This window comes from Phocoena sinus, chromosome 1 (genome assembly GCF_008692025.1).
Source record: "Phocoena sinus isolate mPhoSin1 chromosome 1, mPhoSin1.pri, whole genome shotgun sequence".
In the NCBI taxonomy this organism is placed as follows: domain Eukaryota; kingdom Metazoa; phylum Chordata; class Mammalia; order Artiodactyla; family Phocoenidae; genus Phocoena; species Phocoena sinus.
This window is the reverse complement of record NC_045763.1, coordinates 34,866,628-34,893,888: the sequence shown is the minus strand read 5'-3', so window position 1 is coordinate 34,893,888 and position 27,261 is coordinate 34,866,628. Positions and strand designations below refer to the sequence as shown.

Here is a 27,261-nt window from a genome sequence, read left to right as displayed (position 1 = left end):
ACTACTGTAAACAACAGGGACAGCTCAAAGTTTTTAAGCATGGTACTACCAGTTTAGTAAAAAGAAATTACACACAGAAATACTTAAAATTAATTCCTGCAATTAATAATATTTAGAATTTTGCCAGTAGTTTCTAGAGATATCAAAATAGCAAAATTTCAGGAAATAGCTTTTGGTACTATTCAAGAATTTTATGAGGAGAGCAGAAGGGCGTAAGGAAAGTATATGGGGCATTGGAGTCTTTTGGATTTGGGTGCTCTAACCCAGGTTTAATCACTTTGCCTCCTGTGGTTTACTCATCACCAATGGTATGGCTGATAGGCTTTCTATAACGGCAAGTTGAGGAATCTCCCAGAAGTAAGACATTAACATGAATCTTGTAAGAGATCATTCCCAATCACACAGAAAAGGTGCACGAGGAAATCAGGCACAAGCTTCCGAGAGTCTTCTCCCAGCGGAGTCACACAGGATGTGCTTAATTTCTCCAGCAATGAATTGACAATTCGTGTGAAATGTTGTCTACCAGGAAAATTCATTACAGACTCGGTGGCCAACATATTTATTGGGGGCTGGTGACATAGATACCACCTTCTGCCTAGGACACATCAAAATCCCAGACTCTCAGAAGGAAAGCAGGTTTTCAGCATAAATCATATTGTTTGTACAAAGAGGTCAAGCACAGTGAGCCACTATTACAAATTGGGGAATGCTGGGAACCTTCCCCAAATGCAAGTTTCCAGATGCTAGCCAAGGGCTAACCTGACAAGCAGGACTTTCTAAGGACAGCAGTGTCAAGTCTTCTTCTTCTTCTTCTTTTTTTTTTTACATCTTTATTGGAGTATAATTGCATTACAATGTTGTTAGTTTCTGCTGTACAATAAATTGAATCAGCTATATGGATACATGTATCCCCATATCCCCTCCCTCTTGAGCCTCCCTCCTACCCTCCCTATTCCTCCACCCCTCTAGGTCATCACAAAGCATCGAGCTTATCTCCCTGTGCTATGCAGCAGCTTCCCACTAGCAGGTTTTCTATATTGACTATTTTCTGCACAGGATGGATATACCACGTTTTGTTTATCTACTCACCAAATGATGGACGTTTGAGTTGTTTCTGTTTTGGCTACTGCAAATAATAGTGCTCTGAACATTCACATACAAGGTTTATTTTTATTTTATTTTATTTTATTTTATTTATTTATTTATTTTTTTTGCAGTACGGGGGCCTCTCACTGTTGTGGCCTCTCCCATTGCGGAGCACAGGCTCCGGACGCGCAGGCTCAGCGGCCATGGCTCACGGGCCCAGCCGCTCCGCGGCATGTGGGATCTTCCCGGACCGGGGCACGAACCCTCGTCCCCTGCATCGGCAGGCGGACTCTCAACCACTGCGCCACCAGGGAAGCCCCAAGGTTTATTTTTAAATTTATTTTATTGAAGTGTAGTTGACTTACAATGTTGTGTTAATTTCTTATACAAGTTTTTGAGTGGACATACGTCTTCATTTCTCCTGGGTCACGCAGGAGTGGAATTGCTGGGTCACATGATAATTTTACATTTAACACCTTGAGAAACTGCCAAATTGTTTTCCAAAGTGTCTGCATCATTTTACAATCCCATCAGCAATGTTCCAATTTCTACACTCCTTGCCAACACTTGTCATTGTCTTTTTTATTATAGCCATTCTAGAGGGTGTGAAAAGGGATCTCATTGTTTTAATTTGCACTTCCCTAATGACCAATGATGTTGAGCATCTTTTCATGTGCCTATTGGCCATTCATATACCTTCTCTAAAGAAATGTCTACTCAAATTTTATTTTGTTTATTTTAAAATTGGGCTGTCTTTTTATAATAATATAAAAGAACATGTGAGAATTCTTCATATATTCTGGATATGAGTCCCACATCAAACACATAATTTGCAAATATTTCTCTCAGTCTATGGTTTGTCTTTTCACTTTCTTGTTAGTATATTTTGAAGTACAGGAATTTTAAACTTTGAGTAGGTACAATTTATTAGGTTTTCTCTTATCACTCTTGCTTTTGGTGTTATATCTAACATATGACTGCCTAACTCCAGATCATAAGGATTTACTCCTGTGTTTTCTTCTAAGCATTTTATAATTTTAACTCTTACATTTAGTTCTGTGGTCCACTTTGAGTTAATTTTTGTGTGGGTGTGAGGTAGGGGCCTGTATTATTTTGAAGCATCTCCCAGACATCATATCATTCATCTATAAATATTTCACTATGTATATCTAAAAGATAAGGACTCTTTTAAAATATAAACTCAATACCATTACGTGTGATTAAGGAAATTTAACAAGAATTCCTTAATACAAATAGCCAATTAGCATTCAAACTTCCAACTGTTTCATAAATGTTAAAAAACCTGTTTGAATCAGAATCCAGTAAAGGCCACACATTATATGTGGTTAATAATTCCTCAAACCTTTAAAAATTCATCTTTTTCTTGTAATTTATTTATTGAAGAATAAATAAATATTTGGCATGTATTCTTTTTTATTATTGAAAACTACTTTTATTATTGGCCAAAATTTTTCATTCCCATCTAAATTTTTGGGTGTGATATAAAGAGAGCTAGAAAATAAACTAAAATAAAGTCCTTCATTTAAAAGAGTCAGTTTGTTGAAATAAATAGGCTAATACTTGGGAAACACTATCATGTAACACATATACCTAGGGATAAATTCTGGCTATAAATTGATGGATGATTCAAGAAGTAACACGTAAGACCCACACTGACACTACATGTGATATTTTAAAAGGACTTGCTAACTCAGCTTCCCAGCGGTCCCCTGGGGATACTCACTGTGCAGACAGTTTTCAATTAATAGTTTAGGATCCACCAGAGCAACCAAGTGCTGATGGAACAGGGTGCTATGTGATTGTGTTCTGCTGCATCCAAAAGTAACTAAACATAACAGGGCTCCTGCTCTTTCCTTTCTCCTTCTGTACTACAAGTAGCAGACTGCTTCTCATCAGACTCACGTGGCCAAATTTCTTTTATTTTTCTAATTGGGTTTATTGAGATATACTTTGCATACAGTAAAATTCATCCTTTTAAGTAATTTGATGAATTTTGACCAATATATGCAATTGTGTACCCATTAGTCCAATTTTCCATCATTCTGAAAAGGTCATTTGTGTTCACTGTTTAAAATGCATTCTTAACAAAATCTCAACCCTCCTGATACTCTTTCTTTTTAATTCCACAATCAATTTGGCAGGATCATTATTGTTTTATACATTTAACATTTTTAAGAAATTATACTACAGTAACATATATACTGCATGAAAAAGAAACAGTCTAATTTCTTTAATTATTGCAAATTATATAGAGACGAAATCATTTAAAAAATTTAAACTTCATACTAAAATATAGATAAAGCAAAGATGGAAACATAAATAATAAATCCATAAATGCACTAAAAGAAAAAAAAACACCAGAGCAGAACATTTTCAATAACCTTGTAGTGATACAGAAAAGGCTTTACATGTGAAAACCCAGAAGCCATAAAGAATAACTTGGTTAAATCTGATTTGATAAATATTAGCATTTCTATATGGCAAAAAAACTTAACATGACATTTATATCCAACAAAAGGCTCATATCCAGAATATACAGAAAACTCCTACAAATTAATAAACTCCTACAAAACATAAAGATACAACCCAATAGAAAAATATGTGCAAGACTTGAGCAGGAACTTCACAAAATAGTATATCTAAATGAGCAATAACAAGAACAAACATGTTAAAGGATTTTCACATCGTTAGCTGTCAGGGAAATGCAAAGTAAAGCCACAATTAAATACTACTACGTACTCATCAGAAAAGGTAAAGTTAATAAGACTGACAATACTGAGTATTGACAAAGAATGTGAAGCAACCAAAATCTCATATACAACTGAGAAGACCTTAAGTTAATACAACTATTTGGAAGACAGTATGGCAGTATCTACCAAAGTAGAACAAACCCGTAACCCTTTGCTCTAGTAATTCTACTCTTAGGAATGTCATGATCAGAGATGTACAGATAAGCACAAGAATATTCATGGCAGCACAATTCATAATAGAGCACAACTGGAAACAACATAATTGTCCATCATCAGTAGAATGGATAAATAGAATACATTGAGTAGGCTTATTCAATGGGATACTAGAGTACAAACAACAAAAGTGAACAAACTACTGCTACATGCAACAACATAAATGAATCTCACAAACATAAGATTGAATGAAAGAAACAAACTAAAGGATGCATACTCCCTGTAGTCAAAACTCAGAAATAACCTTAAAAGTTAGGAGAGTCATTATTTTTGGGGAGGAGAGAATATGTAGACATAGGAAGAAGAAACAGGGCTTCCAGAGTGCTGGAGATTTCTTGCACTGGGTAGTGTAAATATTGGAGTTGTACACTTTCTGGTAGGTATGTTATGCTATGCTTCAATAAAAATTTCTGGACACTGTAGAAAATGAGGCTGTGTATCAGACTTTTATGTGTTTATCTTAAAAGATTTTTTTTCTCAGTGCTCTCATGTTCCAACCTGAGTAGGATCATTACACTTAAAACATTGTTAGACATGTTCATCTGTAACCACAGCTTACCTAATTTACTCTGTTCTTTCTCCTTCCCTTGCAGTTCATCAGTGAGCCTTCGGATCTCTTCATGGGCCATCCCTAACCTCCTTGTTACTTGTTCCATATCTTTCTCTCTGCAGTTTTGTGATATTTTACTTTTTTCTGGGTCTTCATCATGGGACTGAAATAAAATGATTGTTAGTAGTACACCAAAAAGTAAATATACCCTTATGACATCGTGCTAGTACCTATAAATGTTTGAAAGCCAATAAAGAAGAGTAGCAAACAGAATATTTATGTGCATTTCTTTTATTAGGTTGAACCATAGAAAATTGGTGATATTTGATTGTTTTTAACCTATAAACATGCAATTTCACAAGGTTCAAACCTAGCATATCTAAGAGATTATGGTTATATAATAGAAATTTAATCATAAAAATTATCATCTGGCCAAAGAGAGTGAAAATACTCCTCATTTATATGGTAATTAAATACAGTTTATAAAATGCCTTTACATAAGGTATTTCATTTAATTTCAAGGTATGTACACAATTAAGGCTCAAATCATGTTTAGAGCTCCTTTCCTACAATTACTTTCAGAGCATTTTAAAAACTAAGTAAGAAATTCAACTTCAATGATATTTTGCTTTTGATCCCCGAGATATGTATTTATTTTATATGAATATAATCATTACACAAATTTTTCTAAAAAATAAGAAAATAACCAATACCATCTACATAACAAAACTATTTTTAGCTTACTGGTATATTTCCTTGCAGTATTTTTTATTTATGTACATTTTTTACATAGTCATAATCCTAATCTATATACACGTTTCTGTCTGGCTTTTTCATTTAACATTATATGAGGAACATTTTTCTATATTGTTGTACAGATTTTGTAATGATTACTTTTAAAGGCTATATAATATTCCAGTGGGTGCAGATAATTTATATAATCATTTCAACATTTTGGTACTTTCCAATTTTTGCTATTGAAATTAATACTATGATGGATATACAGTTTCATCCATATATATTTATCTTGGGTTACTTCCCATTGTTAAATTCTCTGTATATGTTTTATTCACTGGATGTAGCTCTTAATAACATTTCCCCAGATCAAAAAATAATTTCTACAAACAGAATTAATTGTATGTAAAATAATGTGCTATACAGTCTAAAGGACTCCCCCGCCAAAAGAAGCTCCAAACATATTTGGGAAGAAGTGTGTACTGTCTCAAGGTGATTTTTCAAAGGACATAACACACATCGATTGTTTAAGTTTTGATACATTCACTAAAAATCAGCTATTGTGGGCTTCCCTGGTGGCGCAGTGGTTGAGTGTCCGCCTGCCGATGCAGGGGACAAGGGCTCGTGCCCCGGTCCGGGAAGATCCCACATGCTGCGGAGCGGCTGGGCCCGTGAGCCATGGCCGCTGAGCCTGCGCGTCCAGAGCCTGTGCTCCGCAGTGGGAGAGGCCACAACAGTGAGAGGCCCACTACCGCAAAAAAAAAAAAAAAAAAAAAAAAAAAATCAGCTATTGTGTTAAATGGGTGATTGACTTTTTTCTTCTTCCCAAATTTTTGTGATGTGTTTATAATACTCTTATGCACAACTGATATCCTTTAGCATGGATTTGTACATTTTAATATACTCAAACAAAATACTTCCAAGGTAAAAGCTAACCTGTAACTAGCTACTGTTATTAAGTAAAAGATTGTAATTTTTTCTTACCTCACTCAGACTTTTTTTAGACTGATGCACAAGTTCTTGATGTTTCTGATGTTCCCTTTGCAGAGGCTGGTGAGTTTGTTCAAATTTCTCCTAAGTAAACATTAAGAGGTGAATGAAAATTACATCAATCAGCTTCATGAATAAAAATGTCATTTAAATTAAAAAAAATAACCACATAAAAAAAGAGGGAGCACAGTCCAATCCATTTTATGAGGCGAGACCATACATTCTCAATGAGACAATATTGCCCCCAAGGGAGTGCAAACTGATTTCTAGGAGGGAAAAAATCTTACCCTTTCAAGTACAAAGGGCAGATGCCTACAGTACAAAAACAGAATTACTTTATATCAGTGCCATTAAAATTTCATGGGAGAGTGACAGAAAAAATTATCTAAGAAGTGTCATTATTGGGTTTCCCTGGTGGCGTAGTGGTTAAGAATCTGCCTGCCAATGCAGGGGACACAGGTTCGAGCCCTGGTCTGGGAAGATCCCACATGCTGTGGAGCAACTAAGCCCATGCACCACAACTACTGAGCCTGCTCTCTAGAGCCCACAAGCCACAACTACTGAGCCTGTGTGCCTACAGCCCGTGCTTCGCAACAAGAGAAGCCACTGCAATGAGAAGCCTGTGCACTGCAACGAAGAGTAGCCCCCGCTCACCGCAACTAGAGAAAAGCCCAAGCACAGCAACGAAGACCCAACGCAGCCAAAAATAAAATAAACAAAACAAAAGAAACTTTAAAAAGTGTCATTATGGAGGCAATAATGAAAAAAGGTTGGCTAACACTGGCTAGCCAGACCTTGATATTAAAGCCTGACAACGATAATACAAAAAGAAAACTCACAGGGCAACCTCACTCATAGATACAAAAATGTAAACAAAATTTTATCAAACTCAATCTATAATATTTAGAAAGGATAACAAATCATGAACAAGTTGGATTTATCCCAGGAATGCAAGACAGGTTTAACATTAGAAAAATTAATCAATGAAATTCTCACATTAACAGATGAAAGTTCTAAATTACTTCATTATCTCAATGGCTATAGAAAAAACATTTTATAAACTCAATATTAATTCCTAATAAAAGCTCTTAACAAACTAGGAATAAAAGAGAACTTTCTTAACCTGATAAAGAGTATCATTAAAAAAAACCCAACCCTTAATCAAACATCATACCACTGAATACTTTTTCTCTAATATCATTAACTAGACAAGTACGTCTCCTATTCAAGATAATACTGGAGATCCTAGCCAGTATAGCAAGGTAAATAAAAGAATTAAAAGGAATCAAATTGGAAAGGAAGAAACAAAAGTATCATTATTCCCAGATAGCACTTGTACAGGTAGAAAAAATTTTAAATCTTCAAATAAATTATTAAGATAAATGAGAAATTTTAGCAACATTGGTAGGTATAGTCAATATATAAAAATAATACTTTTAATACTAGCAATCATTAGAAAATTAAATTATTAATAAATATAGCATTTACTATTAATAGCACCCAAAAATATGAAGTACCTAGCAATAAATATTTTAAAAATGCGCAAGATTTTGTAGGAAAAATTATAAAACTTTGTTTATATACATTAAAAAATAAATGGAAAGATAGTCCATGATCACAAATGATACCAATAATTTAAGATAGTCAATTCCTCTTAAATTGATTTATAGATTCAATAAAAGCAAAAATCAAAATCCCAGAAAGGAAGGATTTCTTAAACAAGACAGAAGAACACTAACCATAAGACAAATGATTGATAAACTGAACTACATTAAAGTTAAGAACTTCCATTCATTAAAAGACGCTATTAAGAATATTAAAAAGACAAAGCACCAAGTGGGAAAAAAAGTATTTGTGATACACATAATCCATAAAAGACTTGAAACCAGAACATAGAGAATTCCTATAAATCAGTAAGAAAAAGACAACTCAGTTTTTAAATGGACAAAAGACCTGAATAAACACTAATAAAATGGGAAATCCAAACGACAGATAATCATACTAAGTTCACTAGTAATCAGGGAAATGCTAATTAAAACCAACATGAGATATCATTATGCACCCAGTAGTTTAGCAAAAATTTAAAAGTCCGACAACATCAAGTGTTGATGAGGAACAAAGGCACTCTCATACACTATTTATTGGTGCCAGTATAAATTGGTACCACTACTTCAGGAGACAGTTTGACATTATCTGGTAAAACTGAAGATCTACATACTCTATAACTCCCTAAATCTACTCCTAGGTATATACCCTACACAAGTGCATGCACATATATAAGAATATTCATAGCAGCATAACTGACAGATTATATTACATTCATAATAGATATAAATTGGAAACAACCCAAAACAACTTAGAATGGATAGCCTCATGCCATATATTCACACAATGGAATGATACATAGTAATGACAAGCTAATTAAATAATACAAACATAATGTTTTATAAAAAAGCAATTCCCGAAGTTGATTCCTTGTATGTAATGTTCAAAAACAGACAAAACTAAACTACTATATATATTATTTAGGGAGGCACACCTCTGTGGGGAGGAAGGGAGTTGTGATCAGAAAAGGAAGCTTCTAGGAATTTGGCAATGTTGTATTCCTCACAGGACCAGTGGTTACATGGGTGTTTGTTCCATAACTATTTGTCAAACTGTATTTTTTAAGTGTTATCATTTTTCTGCATATATGCTGTTATATTCCACAATAAAATGTGTTTTTTTAAATCTTTGATTATTCTTGGCATTAAATGTCATCCCTTTGTCCTCTGTCCCATGCAACAATAAAGTGATGAAATAAATTTTGATACATCCATTCAAAAGAATATATGTTGTCAAACAGACTAAGGCAAATCTATATACACTAATACAGAAAGTGAAAACAATATGCACAATGGAACATAATTTGTATTTTAAGAGGAAGAAAATTTTCTGGAAAGATAAATTAAAAATTGTCAGCAGTGGTAGTTTAGGAGTGTGGAACTGAGGATTTGGGGTGAGAAAACTCATTTTTCATTCAATTTTATACTGCTTGAATCTGTTTCTACTATGTTCCTGTAGTAAGTCAGAAAACCAACAAAAAACAAATGTTAGGTAAAATGTAAATAGTGTATAGATCAGGCCTTGCAAAATTCTTCAACTTCCGTGTCACTTCATGTGGCCTCACTTTCGTTGGAATGACTCTCTCGTCTACTTTATGCACAGGTTGATTCAGTATTGGCCTATTAAAATAAACCTAGGGGGACTTCCCTGGTGGCACAGTGGCTAAGAATATGCCTGCCAATGCAGCGGACACAGGTTTGAGGCCTGGTCCAGGGAGATCCCACATGCTGCAGAGCAATGAAGCCCATGTGCCACAACTACTGAAGCCCATGCCCCTAGAGCCTGTGTTTCTTAACAAGAGAGGCCACCGCAATGAGAAGCCCGCACACCACAACGAAGAGTAGCCCCTGCTTGCCACAACTAGAGAAAGCCCACGTGCAGTGATGAAGACCCAACTCAGCCAAAATTAATTAATTAATTAATTAATTAAAAAATATATATCTATACACACACACACACACACACACACACACACACCTAGGGAGGCAATGAAATTTTTACAAGTTAAATTTCATAATAAGATCTTTGAAAAATCTTTTTTTTTTTGCGGTACGCGGGCCTCTCACTGTGTGGCTCCCGTTGCGGAGCACAGGCTCTGGGCACGCAGGCTCAGCAGCCATGGCTCATGGGCCTAGCCACTCCACGGCATGTGGGATCTTCCCGGACCGGGGCACGAACCCGTGTCCCCTGCATTGGCAGGCGGACTCTCAACCACTGCACCACCAGGGAAGCCCTGAAAAATCTTTTTTAAAAATCTTTTTAAAGGTATAACTGATATATAATAACTGCACATATTTACAGTGTACATATTTTTTTACATGTATCCATCCATGAAACCAATACCACAATAAAGATAATGAAAATATTCATCACCCTTAAAAGTTTCCTACACTTCCTTATAATTCATTCCTCCCCTAACACTGTCCCCAAGCAACCACTGATCTGTTTCTGTTACTATATATTAGTTTGCATTTTCTACTATTTTATACAAATGGAATCATAGACTATGTACTCTTTTTGATCTGGCTTATTTCACTTAGATTATTATTTTGAAATTTATCTGTTTTGTTGTATATTTATTCTTTTTTATTACCAAGTAATATTCCATTCTATGGATCTATACATTTACCTTTTGATGAACATTTGAGTTGATTCTAGTTTAGGGCTACTACAGTTAAAGTTGCTGTAACATGTATGTCTTTATTTGGGCACATTCTTTCATTTCTCTTGGGTATATTCCTAGGAGTGGAATGGCAGCGTTATGTGATAAGTATATGTTTGACTTTTTAAGGCAATGCTAAACCAGTTTCCAAAAGTAGTTGTATCATTTTATATTCCCATCAGTAGGATAAGGGAATTCCAGATGCTCCACATTGTCACCAACACTCGATATGGTTAGTCGTAAATTTTAGCCATGCATTGATACATTAATAGTTACCTCATAATAAATTACTTCATTGTAATTTCTGTTTTCCTAATAATAAATGAAGTTAAGCATCTTTTCATGTGTTTATTTACCATTTGTATATGTTCTTCAGTGCAGTCACTTTTTAAGTTTTTTGACCAGTTTTTAGTTGGGTTGTATGTGTTATTATTGTTGAGTTATAAGATTTATTTATATATTTAGATACAAAGCTTTTATTGGATATATTTTTAAAAAAATTATCTCCCGGGCTTCCCTGGTGGCACAGTGGTTGAGAGTCCGCCTGCTGATGCAGGGGACACGGGCTCGTGCCCCGGTCCGGGAAGATCCCACATACCACGGAGCGGCTGGGCCCGTGAGCCGTGGCTGCTGGGCCTGCGCTCCGGACCCTGTGCTCCGCAGCCTGTGCTCCGCAACGGGAGAGGCCACAGCAGTGAGAGGCCCATGTACCAGGAAAAAAAAAAAAAAATTATCTCCCTTCTGTGGCTTGCTCTTTTATTTTTGTCTTTTGAAGAGCAAATGTTCTGAACTTTTACGAAGTCCAATGTTTTTTCTATTCCTGTCTTATAAAAATCTTGCCAAACCCAAGGTCACTAAGATTTTCTTCTGTAAATTTTATCTCCTACATGATCTATGAACCACTTTGAGTTAACTTTTGTATATGATATAGGATAAATGTATTGTAAGGTCTAAAATTTCATGTGTTACCTTGACACCTTTGTAACTCACAGTGCACCAAAAGCCTAAGCATGAATTCCCTTGCTTTTGCCAGATATGCCCCCATCCAACGGGAAAGATTCTCCACCCAGCTAGTGCCCTTATCAGCCAGAACAGCTATATTTTATCCAGTCCTCAGCCTAATGGTTGCCATTTCACTGCCAACCCATGGAATTTTTTAAACAAGCCAGTCATATCCTCCCCATGAGAACTAGGGGGCACCTCATCCTATGGGTACTATAAAGTCTGTCTCCCATGGCCCCTATGGGTTCACTCCATTCCTGAGTACAACCCCTGTGGCCCTGCATGACAGGCAGTGTCCTCCCTGGGCTGTGAGTCTATCTGACTAATAAACTATCAATCACATCTCTGTTCAATGTTGGCTGTCATGTATTTGGCTATCTCATAGTATTTAGAGTAGGGACTCCCTTCTTTACCAGTGGGGAAGGGAACCTCAATAGAGCTGAGGGTTTTGTTTTTGTTTTTTTGCATATGTCTATCCAATTGTGCCAGCACTGTTTGTTGAAAAGTGTATCTTTTCCCCATTAAATTACCTTGGCAGCTGTGTTGAAAATCAATTTACCATGTAGGTGTGGGTCTATTTCTAGACTCCTTATTCTGTTCCATTGATCTATATATCTGCCTTTATACCAATACTGCACTTTCTTGATTATTGCAGTTTTGTGGTAAGTCTTGAAAGCAGAAGTGTGTATCTTCCAACTAGTTCTTCTTTTTCAAAGTTGTTTTGGCTATTCTAGTTCCTTTGCATTTCCTTATCAATTTTTGAATCGGCTTGTCAATTTCTACAAAAAAGTGACTCTACTGATTACTTTATGCTCAGGTAAATTACAACATTAGCTTAAACAAAATATAACTGGGAATGTGACAGATATTTTATGAATTACATTGTATAATAACAAAAACCCTTTGTAGTATATCTGTTTTAATTCTTTCTGTCCATTAGTGGTAAAACTATGACTCAGTAGTGACTGGGTAGATAGCCTTAGGGTCATCCCAGACTTCACCTCCACAGTGTCCAATTTGTTTTATAGATTCCATCTCCTTCATAACTCCTTCTTCCCTTCTGTATTACAGTCTGAGCCTTGTTTTTGGTTCTCATTCTTTAATTAATTATTAGGTAACATCCCCTGAAATCCCGGCTTCCAATCTGGTCCCTATCCAATCCACCCCTCTACTGTGACCAGAGTGATTTTTCTAAAACACAAATCAGATCATGTTACTCTCCTCTTAAAATCATTTAGTGACTCTCCAGACCATCTATAACAGTTAGTCATTTGTACATTCAAAATATTTTTACGCCTCTAGTGTGCTCCAGGAACACTGCTGGGTGCTGATTCCAAACTCTCTAGCTTAGCATATGAGTCTCACTATGAAGTGGTTTCTGAAAATTATCTCCAGGCACATTTCTCAGCATTGACTCACATAAACCAGTATGTATTATACATTGTTTCCTCTGCCAGAAATGCCTTTCCTATCTTCTTCATCCACCTAACACTCAGCTTTCAAAATGGTACTCAACATTACCTCTGCTGGAAGCCTTTTCTACCCATCCTGACTCAGCCCCTACCCTGAGTTTTCACTTTATCACAGAGCTTTCCACACTGAATTATAACCACTGGTTTCTTTCTTTCCTTCATTAGCTTGTAAGTTCCTTGCAAGTCCAAATCATTTCTAATTTGATTTTGTTCCTACATCCACTAGCACAAAGCCTGACACATGGTAAGTTCTCAATAAATAATAATAAAGCTAATTGACATGTGAGGTACTATTCTAGAGCTTTACGCATATTATTTCATTTTCATGATCACCTTGTGGAGTAGTTCAGTTGCTCCCAGATTTTATAGATGAGGAAATTGAGGCTCACAAAAGTTAAGCAACTTGTTCAAGGACATACTGCTAACAAGTGGTAGAGGAGGTCCATTTAAACCCAAAGCCTATATTCTTTTTTTTTTTTTTTTTGCGGTACGTGGGCCTCTCACTTTTGTGGCCTCTCCCGTTACAGAGCACAGGCTCCAGACGCGCAGGCTCAGCGGCCATGGCTCACGGGCCCAGCCGCTCCACGGCATGTGGGATCTTCCCGGACCGGGGCACGAACCCATGTCCCCTGCATCGGCAGACGGACTCTCAACCACTGTGCCACCAGGGAAGCCCAAAGCCTATATTCTTAAGCGCTATCAAAACTGGTTTCCTGATAGTTTAATGTATGAATGGTTAAATGAACAAATGCATTTTTCAACTAGCCTGTCTCTTACTCAATTACCCAGTTAATTTTGAATACCTGGGGAAATTCTTTCTGTAGGTTACTGCTCAGACATCTTTGTGATTCTGGTTGGGGATCCCCTCGTTCCAGTTTCCTCAAGGGTGTACTTCTTTCCATGAGTAAGTGTGCAATCTGTTCACTAGGGCTGCTCAGAGCTATTTCAGACAAGCCTTCTTGATACAATATTTCGACCTCCTTTATTTGCACTTCTGTTAGGAAGAAACACCAGAAACACAATTGTTAAAAGAAATGCAGGCAAATAACTAAAAAGTAGTGGGAAAAGGTTCTCAAAAGCCGTAGATATTCTTACTACCTGCAGAAGTTTAAAATTTGTTCTTGCATAACTTTAAAGTGTATTGTTGTTTTAGTGAGTGCTTATTATGTGGCAGGTATTGTACTAAGCATTTGAGATAAATCTATCTCATTTAATCTTTACAACAACCCAGTGAGGTAGGAACCATGATTTCCCCGTTTAAGAAATGAGGGCTCAGGCACCAAGAAACCAAGAAACTTGTCCACAGTCAGTCAACTAATCCTGCCAAAATTCTCGATGATTTCAATATTCAGGTAGATGATTATTCCAGTCCCCTGGCTTTTCAGTTCCTTTACCAGCTAACTTCCAAAGATCTAGTCCTCTACCCGACTCAGCCACCTACTCCACAGTAATTCCCTAGACCTGGTCATTAGCCTCTATAGTTTCTGTAACTTCTCCCTAGCTTCAATTGCAAACATCTTATCCTCCAATCATCCCTTCTCATGTACTAGCAGCTCAATTTCAATAATTTTTGACCATACTGGAAACTATCATCCATTGACTTTAAACACTTTTCAGTGTTCCTTATCCCATTCCTGTTCTCACTTACCCAGCTTAGATTCTATAGTCCATCATTACAATCACTCCCTTGAAAACATTCACTACTCTCTTGCCCCTCTTTCCTTCCATTATACTTGGTGACAAAACTCCAACCTGTTTAAATCCAGCTCTTCACCAGTACACTCCAGAAGCTGGATGGGGCTACAGAAAACTGCACAGGTAGTGCTGAGTGGCTTAATTTCAAACTCACGACTACTAACCTCAAGTGAGCCCTTACTGTTGCCCAGCAATCCTCCTACATTCCCCTGCTTGTTTCATCCCTCTCCCTCATCATACCTCTAATACCTCCTTCCCCATCCTCACTCTCACCTGAATACCCTATTTTTTTTTTTTTTGCCTCTCACTTTTGTAGCCTCTCCCGTTGCAGAGCACAGGCTCCAGACGCGCAGGCTCAGCGGCCATGGCTCACGGGCCCAGCCGCTCCGCGGCATGTGGCATCTTCCCGGACCGGGGCACGAACCCGTGTCCCCTGCATCGGCAGGCGGACTCTCAACCACTGTGCCACCAGGGAAGCCCGAATACCCTACATCTTATTTCACCGAGAAAAGAGAAGCACTCTGAAGAGAGCTTCCACAAGCTCCCCTACCAAATCTGCCAGCTCCCCTGTACTCTTCCCTCTTGTGAGATGTAACAAACTACCCTTGGCTCCTAAGGCCAGCACCACTCCCACCCTCCTCCCCCACTTGTACACTGGATCTCATTCCCTCTCCTCTCAAAGATAAAACTCCTGCAGTTGACTCTTATCTCTATTGCCTCATGGAGCTTTCTTCCCAACTAATCATCTTAGAGACATGGTATAACATCTCCCATTAAAAACAACAGTGATGAAAACAACAAAAGTTTTTCTTCAAACTCATAACGCCCTCCAGCTCCTCCACCATTTCTTCATTCCTCTTTGCAGCACAACTTCAAGAAAGGATCAAAAAAAAAAAGAAAGGATCAACCACAGCCATGTCCCCTCCCCTTCTCCTACCATTCTTTCCTGAATTCACTCCAATGGCTTTCATATCCACCACTCCACAGAAACAGCTCTCCTCAAAGTCACAATGACCCCCATGTGACCAAATCCAATGATCAATTACCTGTCCTCACTCCACATAGCGTATCACTGGTATTTGACCCAATTGTTCCCTTCCTTTCCTTAAAACACTTTCATCATTTCTCTTATGGGACACCACACTCTGCTAGGTTTCCTCCTACCTTTCATGCCACTCCTCAGACTCCTTTGCTGATTTCTTACCTTTCCAACCTCTAAACACTGGAATGACCTAGGGCCCAGCTCTGAACCTTCTTCTTTTTACTCCCTAGGTTATCTCCTACAGTCCTAAGGCTTTAAGTATTTGCTATATGCTGATGACTCCCAAATTTACATCTCTAGTTCACATTGTGTTCCAAACATATACAAAATTGCCTACTTGACCTTTCCACTTGGATGTCTAATATTCACATCCAATGTAGATGTCCAAAAGCAAACTCTTTACGGTGTTCCCCAAATAGGACCTCCTATGGTATCCCCCATCTGAGTAGTTAGGAACTCTAATATTTCAACTGCTCAGGCCAAAAAGCTTTGGGTCACCAGTGATTTCTCTCCTTTTCTCCCACCCAACATGAAATCCATTACCAAATCATGTTAGCTCCACCTTCAAAAGACATCCTTTAATTACAGAAGCATTTCTGATGTGATTGAGGTATGTGTTCCTAAAACAAACAAGTAAACTTGTATTTCGCAAAACTGCTCTCTAAAAATAATGGAGCTTATGGAAAAAAGGTTGGCATAGAGCACTCAAAACCTTTGTCATTGTGTAGCTAGAGTGCTATAAAAAACACTGACAATCCTAATATTATACTGGTAGATTTAAACAGATGTGTCAAATTCCTAAAAAATAGAGGAATACTATAGCAAATACAGGACTCTGTCTTCTTTTAAAAAATCAGGTTTACTGTAAAGGTGAGCTAATGAAGGAGCTGAGTCTGCAGAGTTGGAAACAAAGGCAAAAACGCAAAAGATTAGTAATATCTTTGCAATAAGCACTTCCAAGACAAAACATGTGGCCAAACAGCCCAGAAGAGGAACATGGGATGAACGGGCTTTATATATAAACTCCAAGGCTTGCTGGTGGGCCCAAACCATTAACATGCCGGGGAAAATTACATGTGAACTTCCACATTATAGTGACATCACTCCCCTACTTCTCAATCCTTCATGAGCTAATTTATGTTAGGAGCAGGGCATAGAGTAGCTTCTGCTTCTTACAGTATGGCAGATTAGAGCCCTGAACAGCCCTGCTGCCGAGAATAACTAAAAATGTCAGAAGAAATTTTTAAAACTCTTAAAATGCAACCACCATATGAACAAAACTAGAATGCAAGCTTTTAAACCAGAAGAAGAAAACTCAATTATCCAATGGATAACAAAAAAGGGGGAAAAAATGAAACCCGAATGTAGTACATATGAATTATGTCCTGTGATTAGCTCAATTTTCTCTGCACCTGAGATTCAAAATACAGAAAAACCTTCCATCAACAGACCATTATGAAAGGAAGTTCTAAAATGAAAAAAGGAAAATGATCCCAAATGGGATATCTGAGATGCAAGGAAAAATGCTGAGCAAAGAAAATCATAAATGTGTGGCAAATGTAAATAATCATTGACCATATATCATAATAATATCTAATTTATGGAGTTAAACAAATACAGTATTCTAAAGGGGTCCTATCTGTATCTTCCCTTGTAGCTTTGGAGCACTTAATAAACATTTCCTGAGCCCTTAACATGCTAGGTACTTTACGAGGCCGGTGCTGTCGAAAACACGGAAACCAGGAAGACTAGAATGAGATCTCTGCCCCAGAAGCGCTGACACAGGTAGTTAGGACATAGTGTAGTAAGTGCTGTAATCGACATTAAAAAAAATCACCACTCTGTAATCTCTCACACACATTTGAGAATATTTCAGAATGCATACCTTAAAAAGACAGGCAGAAAATACACCTAAAACATTACAAGTACTTTTCTTTCTTTTTTATAAATTTATTTATTTATTTATTTTTGGCTGTGTTGGGTCTTCGTTGTTGTGCGCAGGCTTTCTCTAGTTGCCGAGAGCGGGGGGCTATTCTTCCTTGTGGTGCACGGGCTTCTCATTGTGGGGGCTTCTCTGGTTGCAAAGCATGGACTATAGGCACGTGAGCTTCAGTAATTGTGGCTCGCGTGCTCTAGAGCGCAGGCTCAGTAGTTGTGGCACCTGGGCTTAGTTGCTCCGTGGCATGTGGGATCTTCCTGGACCAGGGCTCGAACCCGTGTTCCCTGCATTGGCAGGCGGATTCTTAAACACTGCCCCACCAGAGAAGCCCTACAAGTACTTTTCTTGAGGTGGAGGATATGTAGTAATTTTTTTTCCTTCCTTCTACTTTTACACATTTCCCAAATTTTCTGTAATTGTCTCATGCTAATTATTAGAATTAGGGAAAAAATTTACATGTTTACAAAAGGAAAACTTACCCGGTTTGAGTTGGAGCCCTTTAAACTCATGTCTAGGCTGCTTGTTTTCCTTTTCGTAACCATGAGAAAATGCTTCCTTTTCCTCTGGTAAGTTACAGACACGGTTTGCATAATTTTCTACCTAAGAAGAAAAGAATACATTTTCTTACAAGTCTATGAAGTGAAAGAGCCATTAAGAGATCACCATACTATCAATGTTTATAATCTAAGAAATCAACAGAAAATTCAACTTGGCTTAAGTGTGGGTCTCTCTCCCTAAACTTCCTTCCAGCTGTCATGTTATCAGACACTGTTTCCCATAGATAGGATGACACATCACCACAAATTTCTGGGACAGTCACAATGGCTGATATTTTTTTCCATTAACAAATCAGGTTTCAAATCAAGTCTCCTTATCTATGGTTTAGGAAATATGGTCACGATACTCAAGAACAGAGAAGTATCTACACAGTATTTTATATCTTAAGCAAAACTCATGATTAAGATGTCTTAAATGCTAATAGGAGCTTGTATTAAAATAAACTATTGGGTATTCTTTAAAAATAGTTTGATTAATATGACAGCTTCACAAAAGGCACTTTTATGTGGCTAGTAATAATAGATTGAAAGCTAACTATATGCTCCAGGTACTATGTTAAGGACATCAAATGTTGAGTTTTCACCACAACCCTGTGACACTGGTATCTCCCACTTCATAGGTGAGGGCGGTTGAGAGAGGCTGACGGACTTGTGTTGTCAAGCAAAGCGGAAAGGGGGGAGCTGGACTTCACACTGAGGTGGGCCAGAGCCAGAGCCTGAGCTCTTACTAAGCCAAATTACTTAGAAGGAGACTACCAAAATAACTGCATTTTGCTGAACTGTGTTGAAGCCTTTTTCGGGGACAACTGCTCAGAATATGAACAAAAAGCTGAATGATATAGTAGAAGGAACACAGAACCGCAGTCCAACTTTATCACTCCCTGGGATGCTTCAGTTTCCTCCTCTTTAAAATGGCAGGTACAATACTACCTATTTCTAATAATAACAGTTATAATTTATTGAATACTTGCTGGGTGCCAAGTACATATGTGAAATGTTTTCTACACGTTAATAGGTGTAAACCTCACAAATCCTTTTGAAGGAGCTGTTATTATCTCCAACTTCCGGAAGAGAAATTTCAAGCTCAAAGAAGTTGAGTAACTTGCCCAAGGTTACACAGAGAGTCAGTGCCAAAGGCAATTTTTCACCCCCAACTGCCTAATGTTAAACTTCATGGTCTACCATGCTATCCTGCTTTTGTTCTAAAGGAGCTGTACTCTTCTTTAAGAGTTTGGAAATCAAACTGCCCTCTAAGAGTTAAATTTAAAAATCAAGTTAGCTGAGCTGAGCTGTCAAAACACAACACAGTGATCTGCAAGCAACCTGGGAAAATTTTATTAACTCATTTAAAGAAAGTAGCTTATATGTAAGAAAGTAGGTTCATCAGTACTGGACACATCAAAAAGAGTGATTAAAGAGTCAAAAGGTGCCATTATCTGCTCATCTAAGGGCTAGGTACCCTGGTTCTAGGATATAACAGGTCCAGAAATAAGGGCAGGTATGGATAGCTTTATGGTGTAAATCTGGCTATCTTAGCTAGCGCTCTAAAAAATTAGAATCATTTGTTCAGCAAGTAGACATCTGATTAAAATTTGGCTTCCTATGTAGCGTGCCTGTAGGGAAAAAAGGCATCAGTCACAGGATATATGTGTCTGGTTCCTTTGGCAGTTATATTTCTTACTGTCAACTAAAAAGCTAGTATCTATTTTTCTACAAACTTCTCTGTGAGTTTGGTCAACACAAGGTCACCTTTGAGAAGCAGATCCACTCACAGTACACTGACTAATCAGGTTTCTAAGCCTACTAGGAGGAGAGTCAGCTAGAGGGCTGGTTATTGAGACAAGGATGAATTTACCAAGATAATGAAAGCACTTAAGCAGACCTATTTGGATAGTCAACTAGTCATCTCTGGGCAATGTCCTGTACATGTACTCTATTGGAAACCAATACAGCTTGTTGACATATTTCATTAAAAGAAAAGTGTACATGTGGGTGCTTTGCAAATTATACACTGATATTCAAATGTTGGCTTTTAATATGTTAATATAATGAAGGACAATGAACAAAACCAGAGCCATCTTTTTTTCTTTTCTTTTTGGCTGTGCTGCACAGCATGTGGAACTTCCCTGACCAGGGATTGAACCCGTACCCCCTGCACTGGAAACATGGGGTCTTAACCATTGGACCACCAGGGAAGTCCCAAAACCACAGCTATCTTAAAACTTTATGATATCAGTTCTTACTTCTTTAATTTCTTCCATGTGCTTCCCTGACAGCTCTTCTAGATTTCTGGTAGCAGTCCTCAGCCTGTCTTTGCTGTAACAAGCACCAGACAAAGTATTGTTCTTCTGTAAAGGCAAGGAGTTCAATCCCTTCTTTCTCAAGATGGTGAAGTAAGTCTTCTAATTGAACTTTTCCCTTGATAAAAGAGATAAGCATATGTGTACGTATACACACGTGTAAGTATACAACTGAGCATGCAAGAAATCTCATATGTAGAGTTAGACTCTCTACAAAGTATAGTCTAGTTTTCCTATTAATTAATGGTTATGTTATCCATTTATAATGAGCACTTACATGAAATAGCTAGCAATACAAAAAATATTAAAGCTTTGAAGAGTTGTATTATATCTTCTAAAATAAGAAATGACATGAAATATATGCATTAAAAAAATCAGCTTTCTGTCTGCCCAGTTCTGAAGTTTGCAACTTAATAATATGAAAATCTCCCACAGGCCCCTTGCGATGTTATAAATTCCAAAGAAGTTTCTGTCTATTCTTTTGAATATTTAGAAAGAAAAGGACTCCTCTGGAAGCTAGAGAGCCCATTAATTCTGTACTATCAAGGAACTACTTTGCTCACAGAATATGTCATAATTTTTGTTGACTTCTAAGTCATTCAACTCTCTTCTAAAACTTCTTGATCTAAGCCTGCCATAGATATTGTTTTTAATTTTTTTTAACTTGGAAGTAGTCATGCTACATAACAGCTTGCACTATATGGTGGGGGAGAGAGAAATGTCTGCTGATTGATGAAGTGGTATCTGTGTTACTAGAATCACTAACTGTGGATAAGACTTGCTGCTACAATCAAACATAACTTTTAACCAAGTTAATCTGACCCAGATTGTAGGGATAAGCATAACTGTTATTGTACTGCATTGTCCCAAACATAAACTCTGTACCCATTAAACAATGAGTCCCCATTTCCCACTGTATTCTTCTTTCTGTAGCTATAAATCTGCCTATTCTAGGTACCTCATATAGGTGGAATCCCACATTTGTCCTTTTATTTCTGGCTTATTTCCCTTAGCATAATGTCTTTAGGTTTCATTCACTTTATAGCATGGATCAGAATTTCCTTCCTTTTTAAGGTAGAATAACATTGTATGTATTTTGTTTATCCATTCATCTGTTGATGGACATTTGGGTTGTTTCCACCTTTTGACTATTGTGAATAACGCTGTTATGAACACTGGTGTAACAAGTATCTGTTTGAGTCCCTGCTCGTTGTTTTGGAATTGTTGGATATATAAATCTATGTTTAACTTTTTGAGGAACTGCCATAAAAATATAAATAATAACCATAGTAATGGGTATGAAGTTGTTGCTTTCTTAAACTATACTTATTCTATAATAATAGTTGAACCCTCCAGTCCCTGGACCATTACATCCTCTCTCAAACTACCAGAAACTCTTTGGTTTCACTTATTTCCCCCTCAAGCCTGGACCCAACTGTTGTTCATTTCAATCAGTCTCTCACCAATGTCCCCAGTTATCTAGCTCCTTGTCTCACCTTCCCTGCAAACCCAAACCCAGGGGAAAGTTTGACCATTTGACTTTCCTCTGCCTAATTTTAGTTTGCTGAGTTGCTGGTAGAGAAAAATGCAACAAGTATGCAGACTGGAGCCACTACAAATCCATGGTCTGCAGCCTGGGCCAAGCTCCTTTACTTGCATAGGTCATTCTATGCGCTTTGCCAGCTTCTGCTACCATTTCACTCTGTAAATATTCAGGATTTCCACCTCTCCCATCAAACTCCAAATCTCACCTCTCCCCTCTGCTGGTCGACGACCTTGTCTCCCATAGAACTAGTAAAACTAAGGCCATAATAAAACGCTGGATATCACCACCGGCGTTTGTTAGTGGCTGCATAAACCTGGGAAGTTTTCTTTGTCTTTAAAATCCGTGATTCTCCTGCGACTTGTTAAACTAAAAGTTACAATGGTTAGCACAACAAACTCCACCATTAGGAAACTCTTCTGTTTAGAAATAAAGACTATCGTTAGATGGCGGAAGAGTAAGACGTGGAGATCACCTTCCTCCCCAGAGATACACCAGAAATGCATCTACACGTGGAACAACTCCTACAGAACACCTACTGAACGCTGGCAGAAGACCTCAGACCTCCCAAAAGGCAAAAAACTCCCCACGTACCTGGGTAGGGCAAAAGAAAAAAGAATAGGCCCGTGAGCCATGGCCGCTGAGCCTGTGCGTCCAGAGCACAGCGCAGCGGGAGAGGCCACAACAGTGAGAGGCCAGCGTACCACAAAAAAAAAAAAAAAGAATAAACAGAGACAAAAGGATAGGGATGGGACCTGCGCCAGTGGGAGGGAGCTGTGAAGGAGGAAAGGTTTCCACAGACTAGGAAGCCACTTCGTGGTTGGAGACTGCGGGTGGCGGAGGGGGAAGCTTCCGTGCCGCGGGAAAGAGTGCAGCAACAGGGTGCAGAGGGCAAAGCGCAGAGATTCCCGCACAGAGGATCGGTACCGACCGGCACTCACCAGCCCGAGAGGCTTGCCTGCTCACCCGCCGGGGAGGGCGGGGCTGGGGGTTGAGGCTCGGGCTTAGGTCGGAGCTCCGGGAGAGGACTGGGGTTGGCGGCGTGAACACAGCTTGCAGGGGGCTAGTGCACCACAGCTAGCCGAGAGGGAGTCCGGGAAAAAGTCTGGAGCTGTCTAAGAGGCAAGAGACTTCTTCCCTCTAAGTTTCCTGGTGCGCGAGGAGAGGGGATTAAGAGCGCTGCTTAAAGGAGCTCCAGAGATGGGCGCGAGCCACGGCTAAAAGCGCGGACCCCAGAGATGGGCATGAGATGCTAAGGCTGCTGCTGCCACCACCACCACCAAAAACCCTGTGTGCGAGCACAGGTCACTATCCACACCCCCCTCCGGGGAGCCTGTGCAGCCCGCCACTGCCAGGGTCCCGGGATCCAGGGACAACTTCCCCGGGAGAACGCACGGCGCGCCTCAGCCTGGTGCAATGTCACGCCGGCCTCTGCCGCCGCAGGCTCGCCCCGCACTCCGTACCCCTCCCTCCCCGCAGCCTGAGTGAGTCCGAGTCCCCAAAGCAGCTGCTCCTTTAACCCCGTCCTGTCTGAGCGAAGAACAGACGCCCTCAGGCGACCTACACAAAGAGGCGGGGCCAAATCCAAAGCTGAGCCCCGGGAGCTGTGCGAACAAAGAAGAGAAAGGGAAATCTCTCCCAGCAGCCTCAGAAATGGCAGATTAAATCTCCACAATTAACTTGATATACCCTGCATCTGTGGAATACATGATTAGACAACGAATCATCCCAAATTGAGGAGGTGGACTTTGAAAGATTTATGATTTTTTTCCCCTTTTCCTCTTTTTGTGAGTATGTATGTGTATGCTTCTGTGTGAAATTCTGTCTGTATAGCTTTGCTTCCACCATTTGTCCTAGGGTTCTATCCGTCCGTTTTTTTTTTTTAATTTTTTTTCTTAATAATTATTTTTTTATTTTAATAACTTTATTATATTTTATCTTACTTTATTTTATTTTACTTTGTTTTCTTTCTTTTTTTCCTTCCTTCCCTCCTTCCTACATCCCTCCCTCCTTCCTTCTTTTCTTTCTTTCTTTCTTTCTTTCATTCTTTCTACTTCTACTAATTCTTTCTTTCTACTTTTTCTCCCTTTTATTCTGAGCCGTGTGGATGAAAGGCTCTTGGTGCTACAGCCAGGAATCAGTGCTCTGCCTCTGAGGTGGGAGAGCCAACTTCAGGACACTGGTCCACAAGAGACCTCCCAGCTCCACATAATATAAAACGGCGAAAATCTACCAGAGATCTCCATCTCAGCACCAGCACCCAGCTTCACTCAATGACCAGCAAGCTACAGTGCTGGACACCCTATGCCAAACAACTAGTAAGACAGGAACACAACCCCCCCCCATTAGCAGAGAGGCTGACTAAAATCATAATAAGTCCACAGACACCCCAAAACACACCACCAGACATGGACCGGCCCACCAGAAAGACAAGATCCAGCCTGATCCACCAGAACACAGGCACTAGTCCCCTCCACCAGGAAGCCTACACAACCCACTGAACCAACCTTAGCCACTGGGAACACACACCAAAAATAATGGGAACTACGAGCCTGCAGCCTGCAAAAAGGAGACCCCAAACACAGTAAGATAAGCAAAATGAGAAGACAGAAAAACACACAGCAGATGAAGGAGCAAGATAAAAACCCGCCAGACCTAACAAATGAAGAGGAAATAGGCAGTCTACCTGAAAAAGAATTCAGAATAATGATAGTAAAGATGATCCAAAATCTTGGAAATAGAATGGACAAAATGCAAGAAACATTTAACAAGGACCTAGAAGACCTAAAGATGAAACAAACAATGATGAACAACACAATAAATGAAATTAAAAATTCTCTGGAAGGAATCAGTAGCAGAATAACTGAGGCAGAAGAATGGATAAGTGACCTGGAATATAAAATAGTAGAAATAACTAATGCAGAGCAGGATAAAGAAAAAAGAATGAAAAGAACTGAGGACAGTATCAGAGACCTCTGAGAAAACATTAAATGCACCAATATGCAAATTATAGAGGTCCCAGAAGAAGAAGGGAAAAAGAAAGGGACTGAGAAAATATTTGAAGAGATTATAGTTGAAACTTCCCTAATATGGGAAAGGAAATAGTTAATCAAGTCCAGGAAGCACAGAGAGTCCCATACAGGATAAATCCACGGAGAAATATGCCAAGACACATGTTAGTCAAACTGTCAAAAATTAAATACAAGAAAACATATTAAAAGCAGCAAGGGAAAAACAATACATAACACACAAGGGAATCCCCATAAGGTTAATAGCTGATCTTTCAGCAGAAACTCTGCAAGCCACAAGGGACTGGCAGGACATATTTAAAGTGATGAAGGAGAAAAATCTGCAACCAAGATTACCCTACCCAGCAAGGATCTCATTTAGCTTTGATGGAGAAATTAAAACCTTTACAGACAAGCAAAAGCTGAGAGAGTTCAGCACCACCAAACCAGCTTTACAACAAATGCTAAAGGAACTTCTCTAGGCAAGAAACACAAGAGAAGGAAAAGACTTACACTAACAAACCCAAAACAATTAAGAAAATGGGAATAGGAACATACATATCGATAATTACCTTAAATGTAAATGGATTAAATGCTCCCACCAAAAGACACAGATTGTCTGAATGGATACAAAAACAAGACCCAAATATATGCTGTCTACAAGAGACCCACTTCAGACCTAGAGACACATACAGACTGAAAGTAAGGGGATGGAAAAAGATATTTCATGCAAATGGAAACCAAAAGAAAGCTGGAGTAGCAACTCTCGTATCAGACAAAACAGACTTTAAAATAAAGACTATTAGAAGAGACAAAGAAGGACACTACATATGATCAAGGGATCGATCCAAGAAGAAGATATAACAATTGTAAATATTTATACACCCAACATAGGAGCACCTCAATACATAAGGCAAATACTAAAAGCCATAAAAGGGGAAATCGACAGTAACACATTCATACTAGGGGACGTTAACACCCCACTGTCACCAATGGACACATCATCCAAAATGAAAATAAATAAGGAAACACAAGCTTTAAATGATACATTAAACAAGATGGACTTAATTGATATTTATAGGAAATTCCATCCAAAAACAACAGAATACATATTTTTCTCAAGTGCTCATGGAATATTCCCCAGGATAGATCATATCTTGCATCACAAATCAAGCCTTGGTAAACTTAAGAAAATTGAAATTGTATCAAGTATCTTTTCCGAGCACAGGATTTGAGACTAGATATCAATTACAGGAAAAGATCTGTAAAAATACAAACACATGGAGGCTAAACAATACACTACTTAATAACAAAGTGATCACTGAAGAAATCAAAGAGAAAAAAAAAATACCTAGAAACAAATGACAATGGAGACACGATGACCCAAAACCTACGAGATGCAGCAAAAGCAGTTCTAAGAGGAAGTTTATAGCAATACAAACCTACCTTAAGAAACAGGAAACATCTCGAATAAACAACCTAACCTTGCACCTAAAGCAATTAGAGAAAGAAGAACAAAAAAACCCCGAAGGTAGCAAAAGGAAAGAAATCATAAAAATCAGGTCAGAAATAAATGAAAAATAAATGAAGGAAAAAATAGCAAACATCAATAAAACTAAAAGCTGGTTCTTTGAGAAGATAAACAAAATTGATAAACCATTAGCCAGACTCATCAAGAAAAAAAGGGAGAAGACTCAAATCAATAGAATTAGAAATGAAAAAGAAGTAACAACTGACACTGCAGAAATACAAAAGATCATGAGAGATTACTACAAGCAACTCTATGACAATAAAATGGACAACCTGGAAGAAATGGACAAATTCTTAGAAATGCACAACCTGCCAAGACTGAATCAGCAAGAAATAGAAAATATGAACAGACCAATCACAAGCACTGAAATTGAAACTGTGATTAAAAATCTTGCAACAAACAAAAGCCCAGGACCAGATGGCTTCACAGGTGAATTCTATCAAACATTTATAGAAGAGCTAACACCTATCCTTCTCAAACTCCAAAATATAGCAGAGGGAAGAACACTCCCAAACTCATTCTATGAGGCCACCAAAACCAGACAAGGATGTCACAAAGAA

General features: G+C 38.4%; 1 protein-coding gene across 4 annotated transcripts in view; it reads right to left on the bottom strand.

Annotated features, from left to right (window-relative positions):
* Positions 1-27,261, bottom strand: part of CCDC30 (coiled-coil domain containing 30) — a 162,879-nt gene that overhangs the window by 127,421 nt on the left and 8,197 nt on the right. For 3 of the 4 annotated variants that reach the window (XM_032609275.1, XM_032609293.1, XM_032609284.1), the window contains 5 exons: positions 20,563-20,737; positions 18,242-18,362; positions 13,890-14,080; positions 6,340-6,429; positions 4,630-4,783 (listed from right to left, as the gene is read on the bottom strand). In XM_032609275.1, coding sequence (XP_032465166.1) covers positions 4,630-4,783; positions 6,340-6,429; positions 13,890-14,080; positions 18,242-18,362; positions 20,563-20,580 — 574 coding nt within the window. In that variant the 5' untranslated portion in view covers positions 20,581-20,737. Of the gene's footprint in view, positions 1-4,629; positions 4,784-6,339; positions 6,430-13,889; positions 14,081-18,241; positions 18,363-20,562; positions 20,738-27,261 lie in introns of those variants that run through there. The other variant, XM_032609301.1, reaches the window with a different exon arrangement.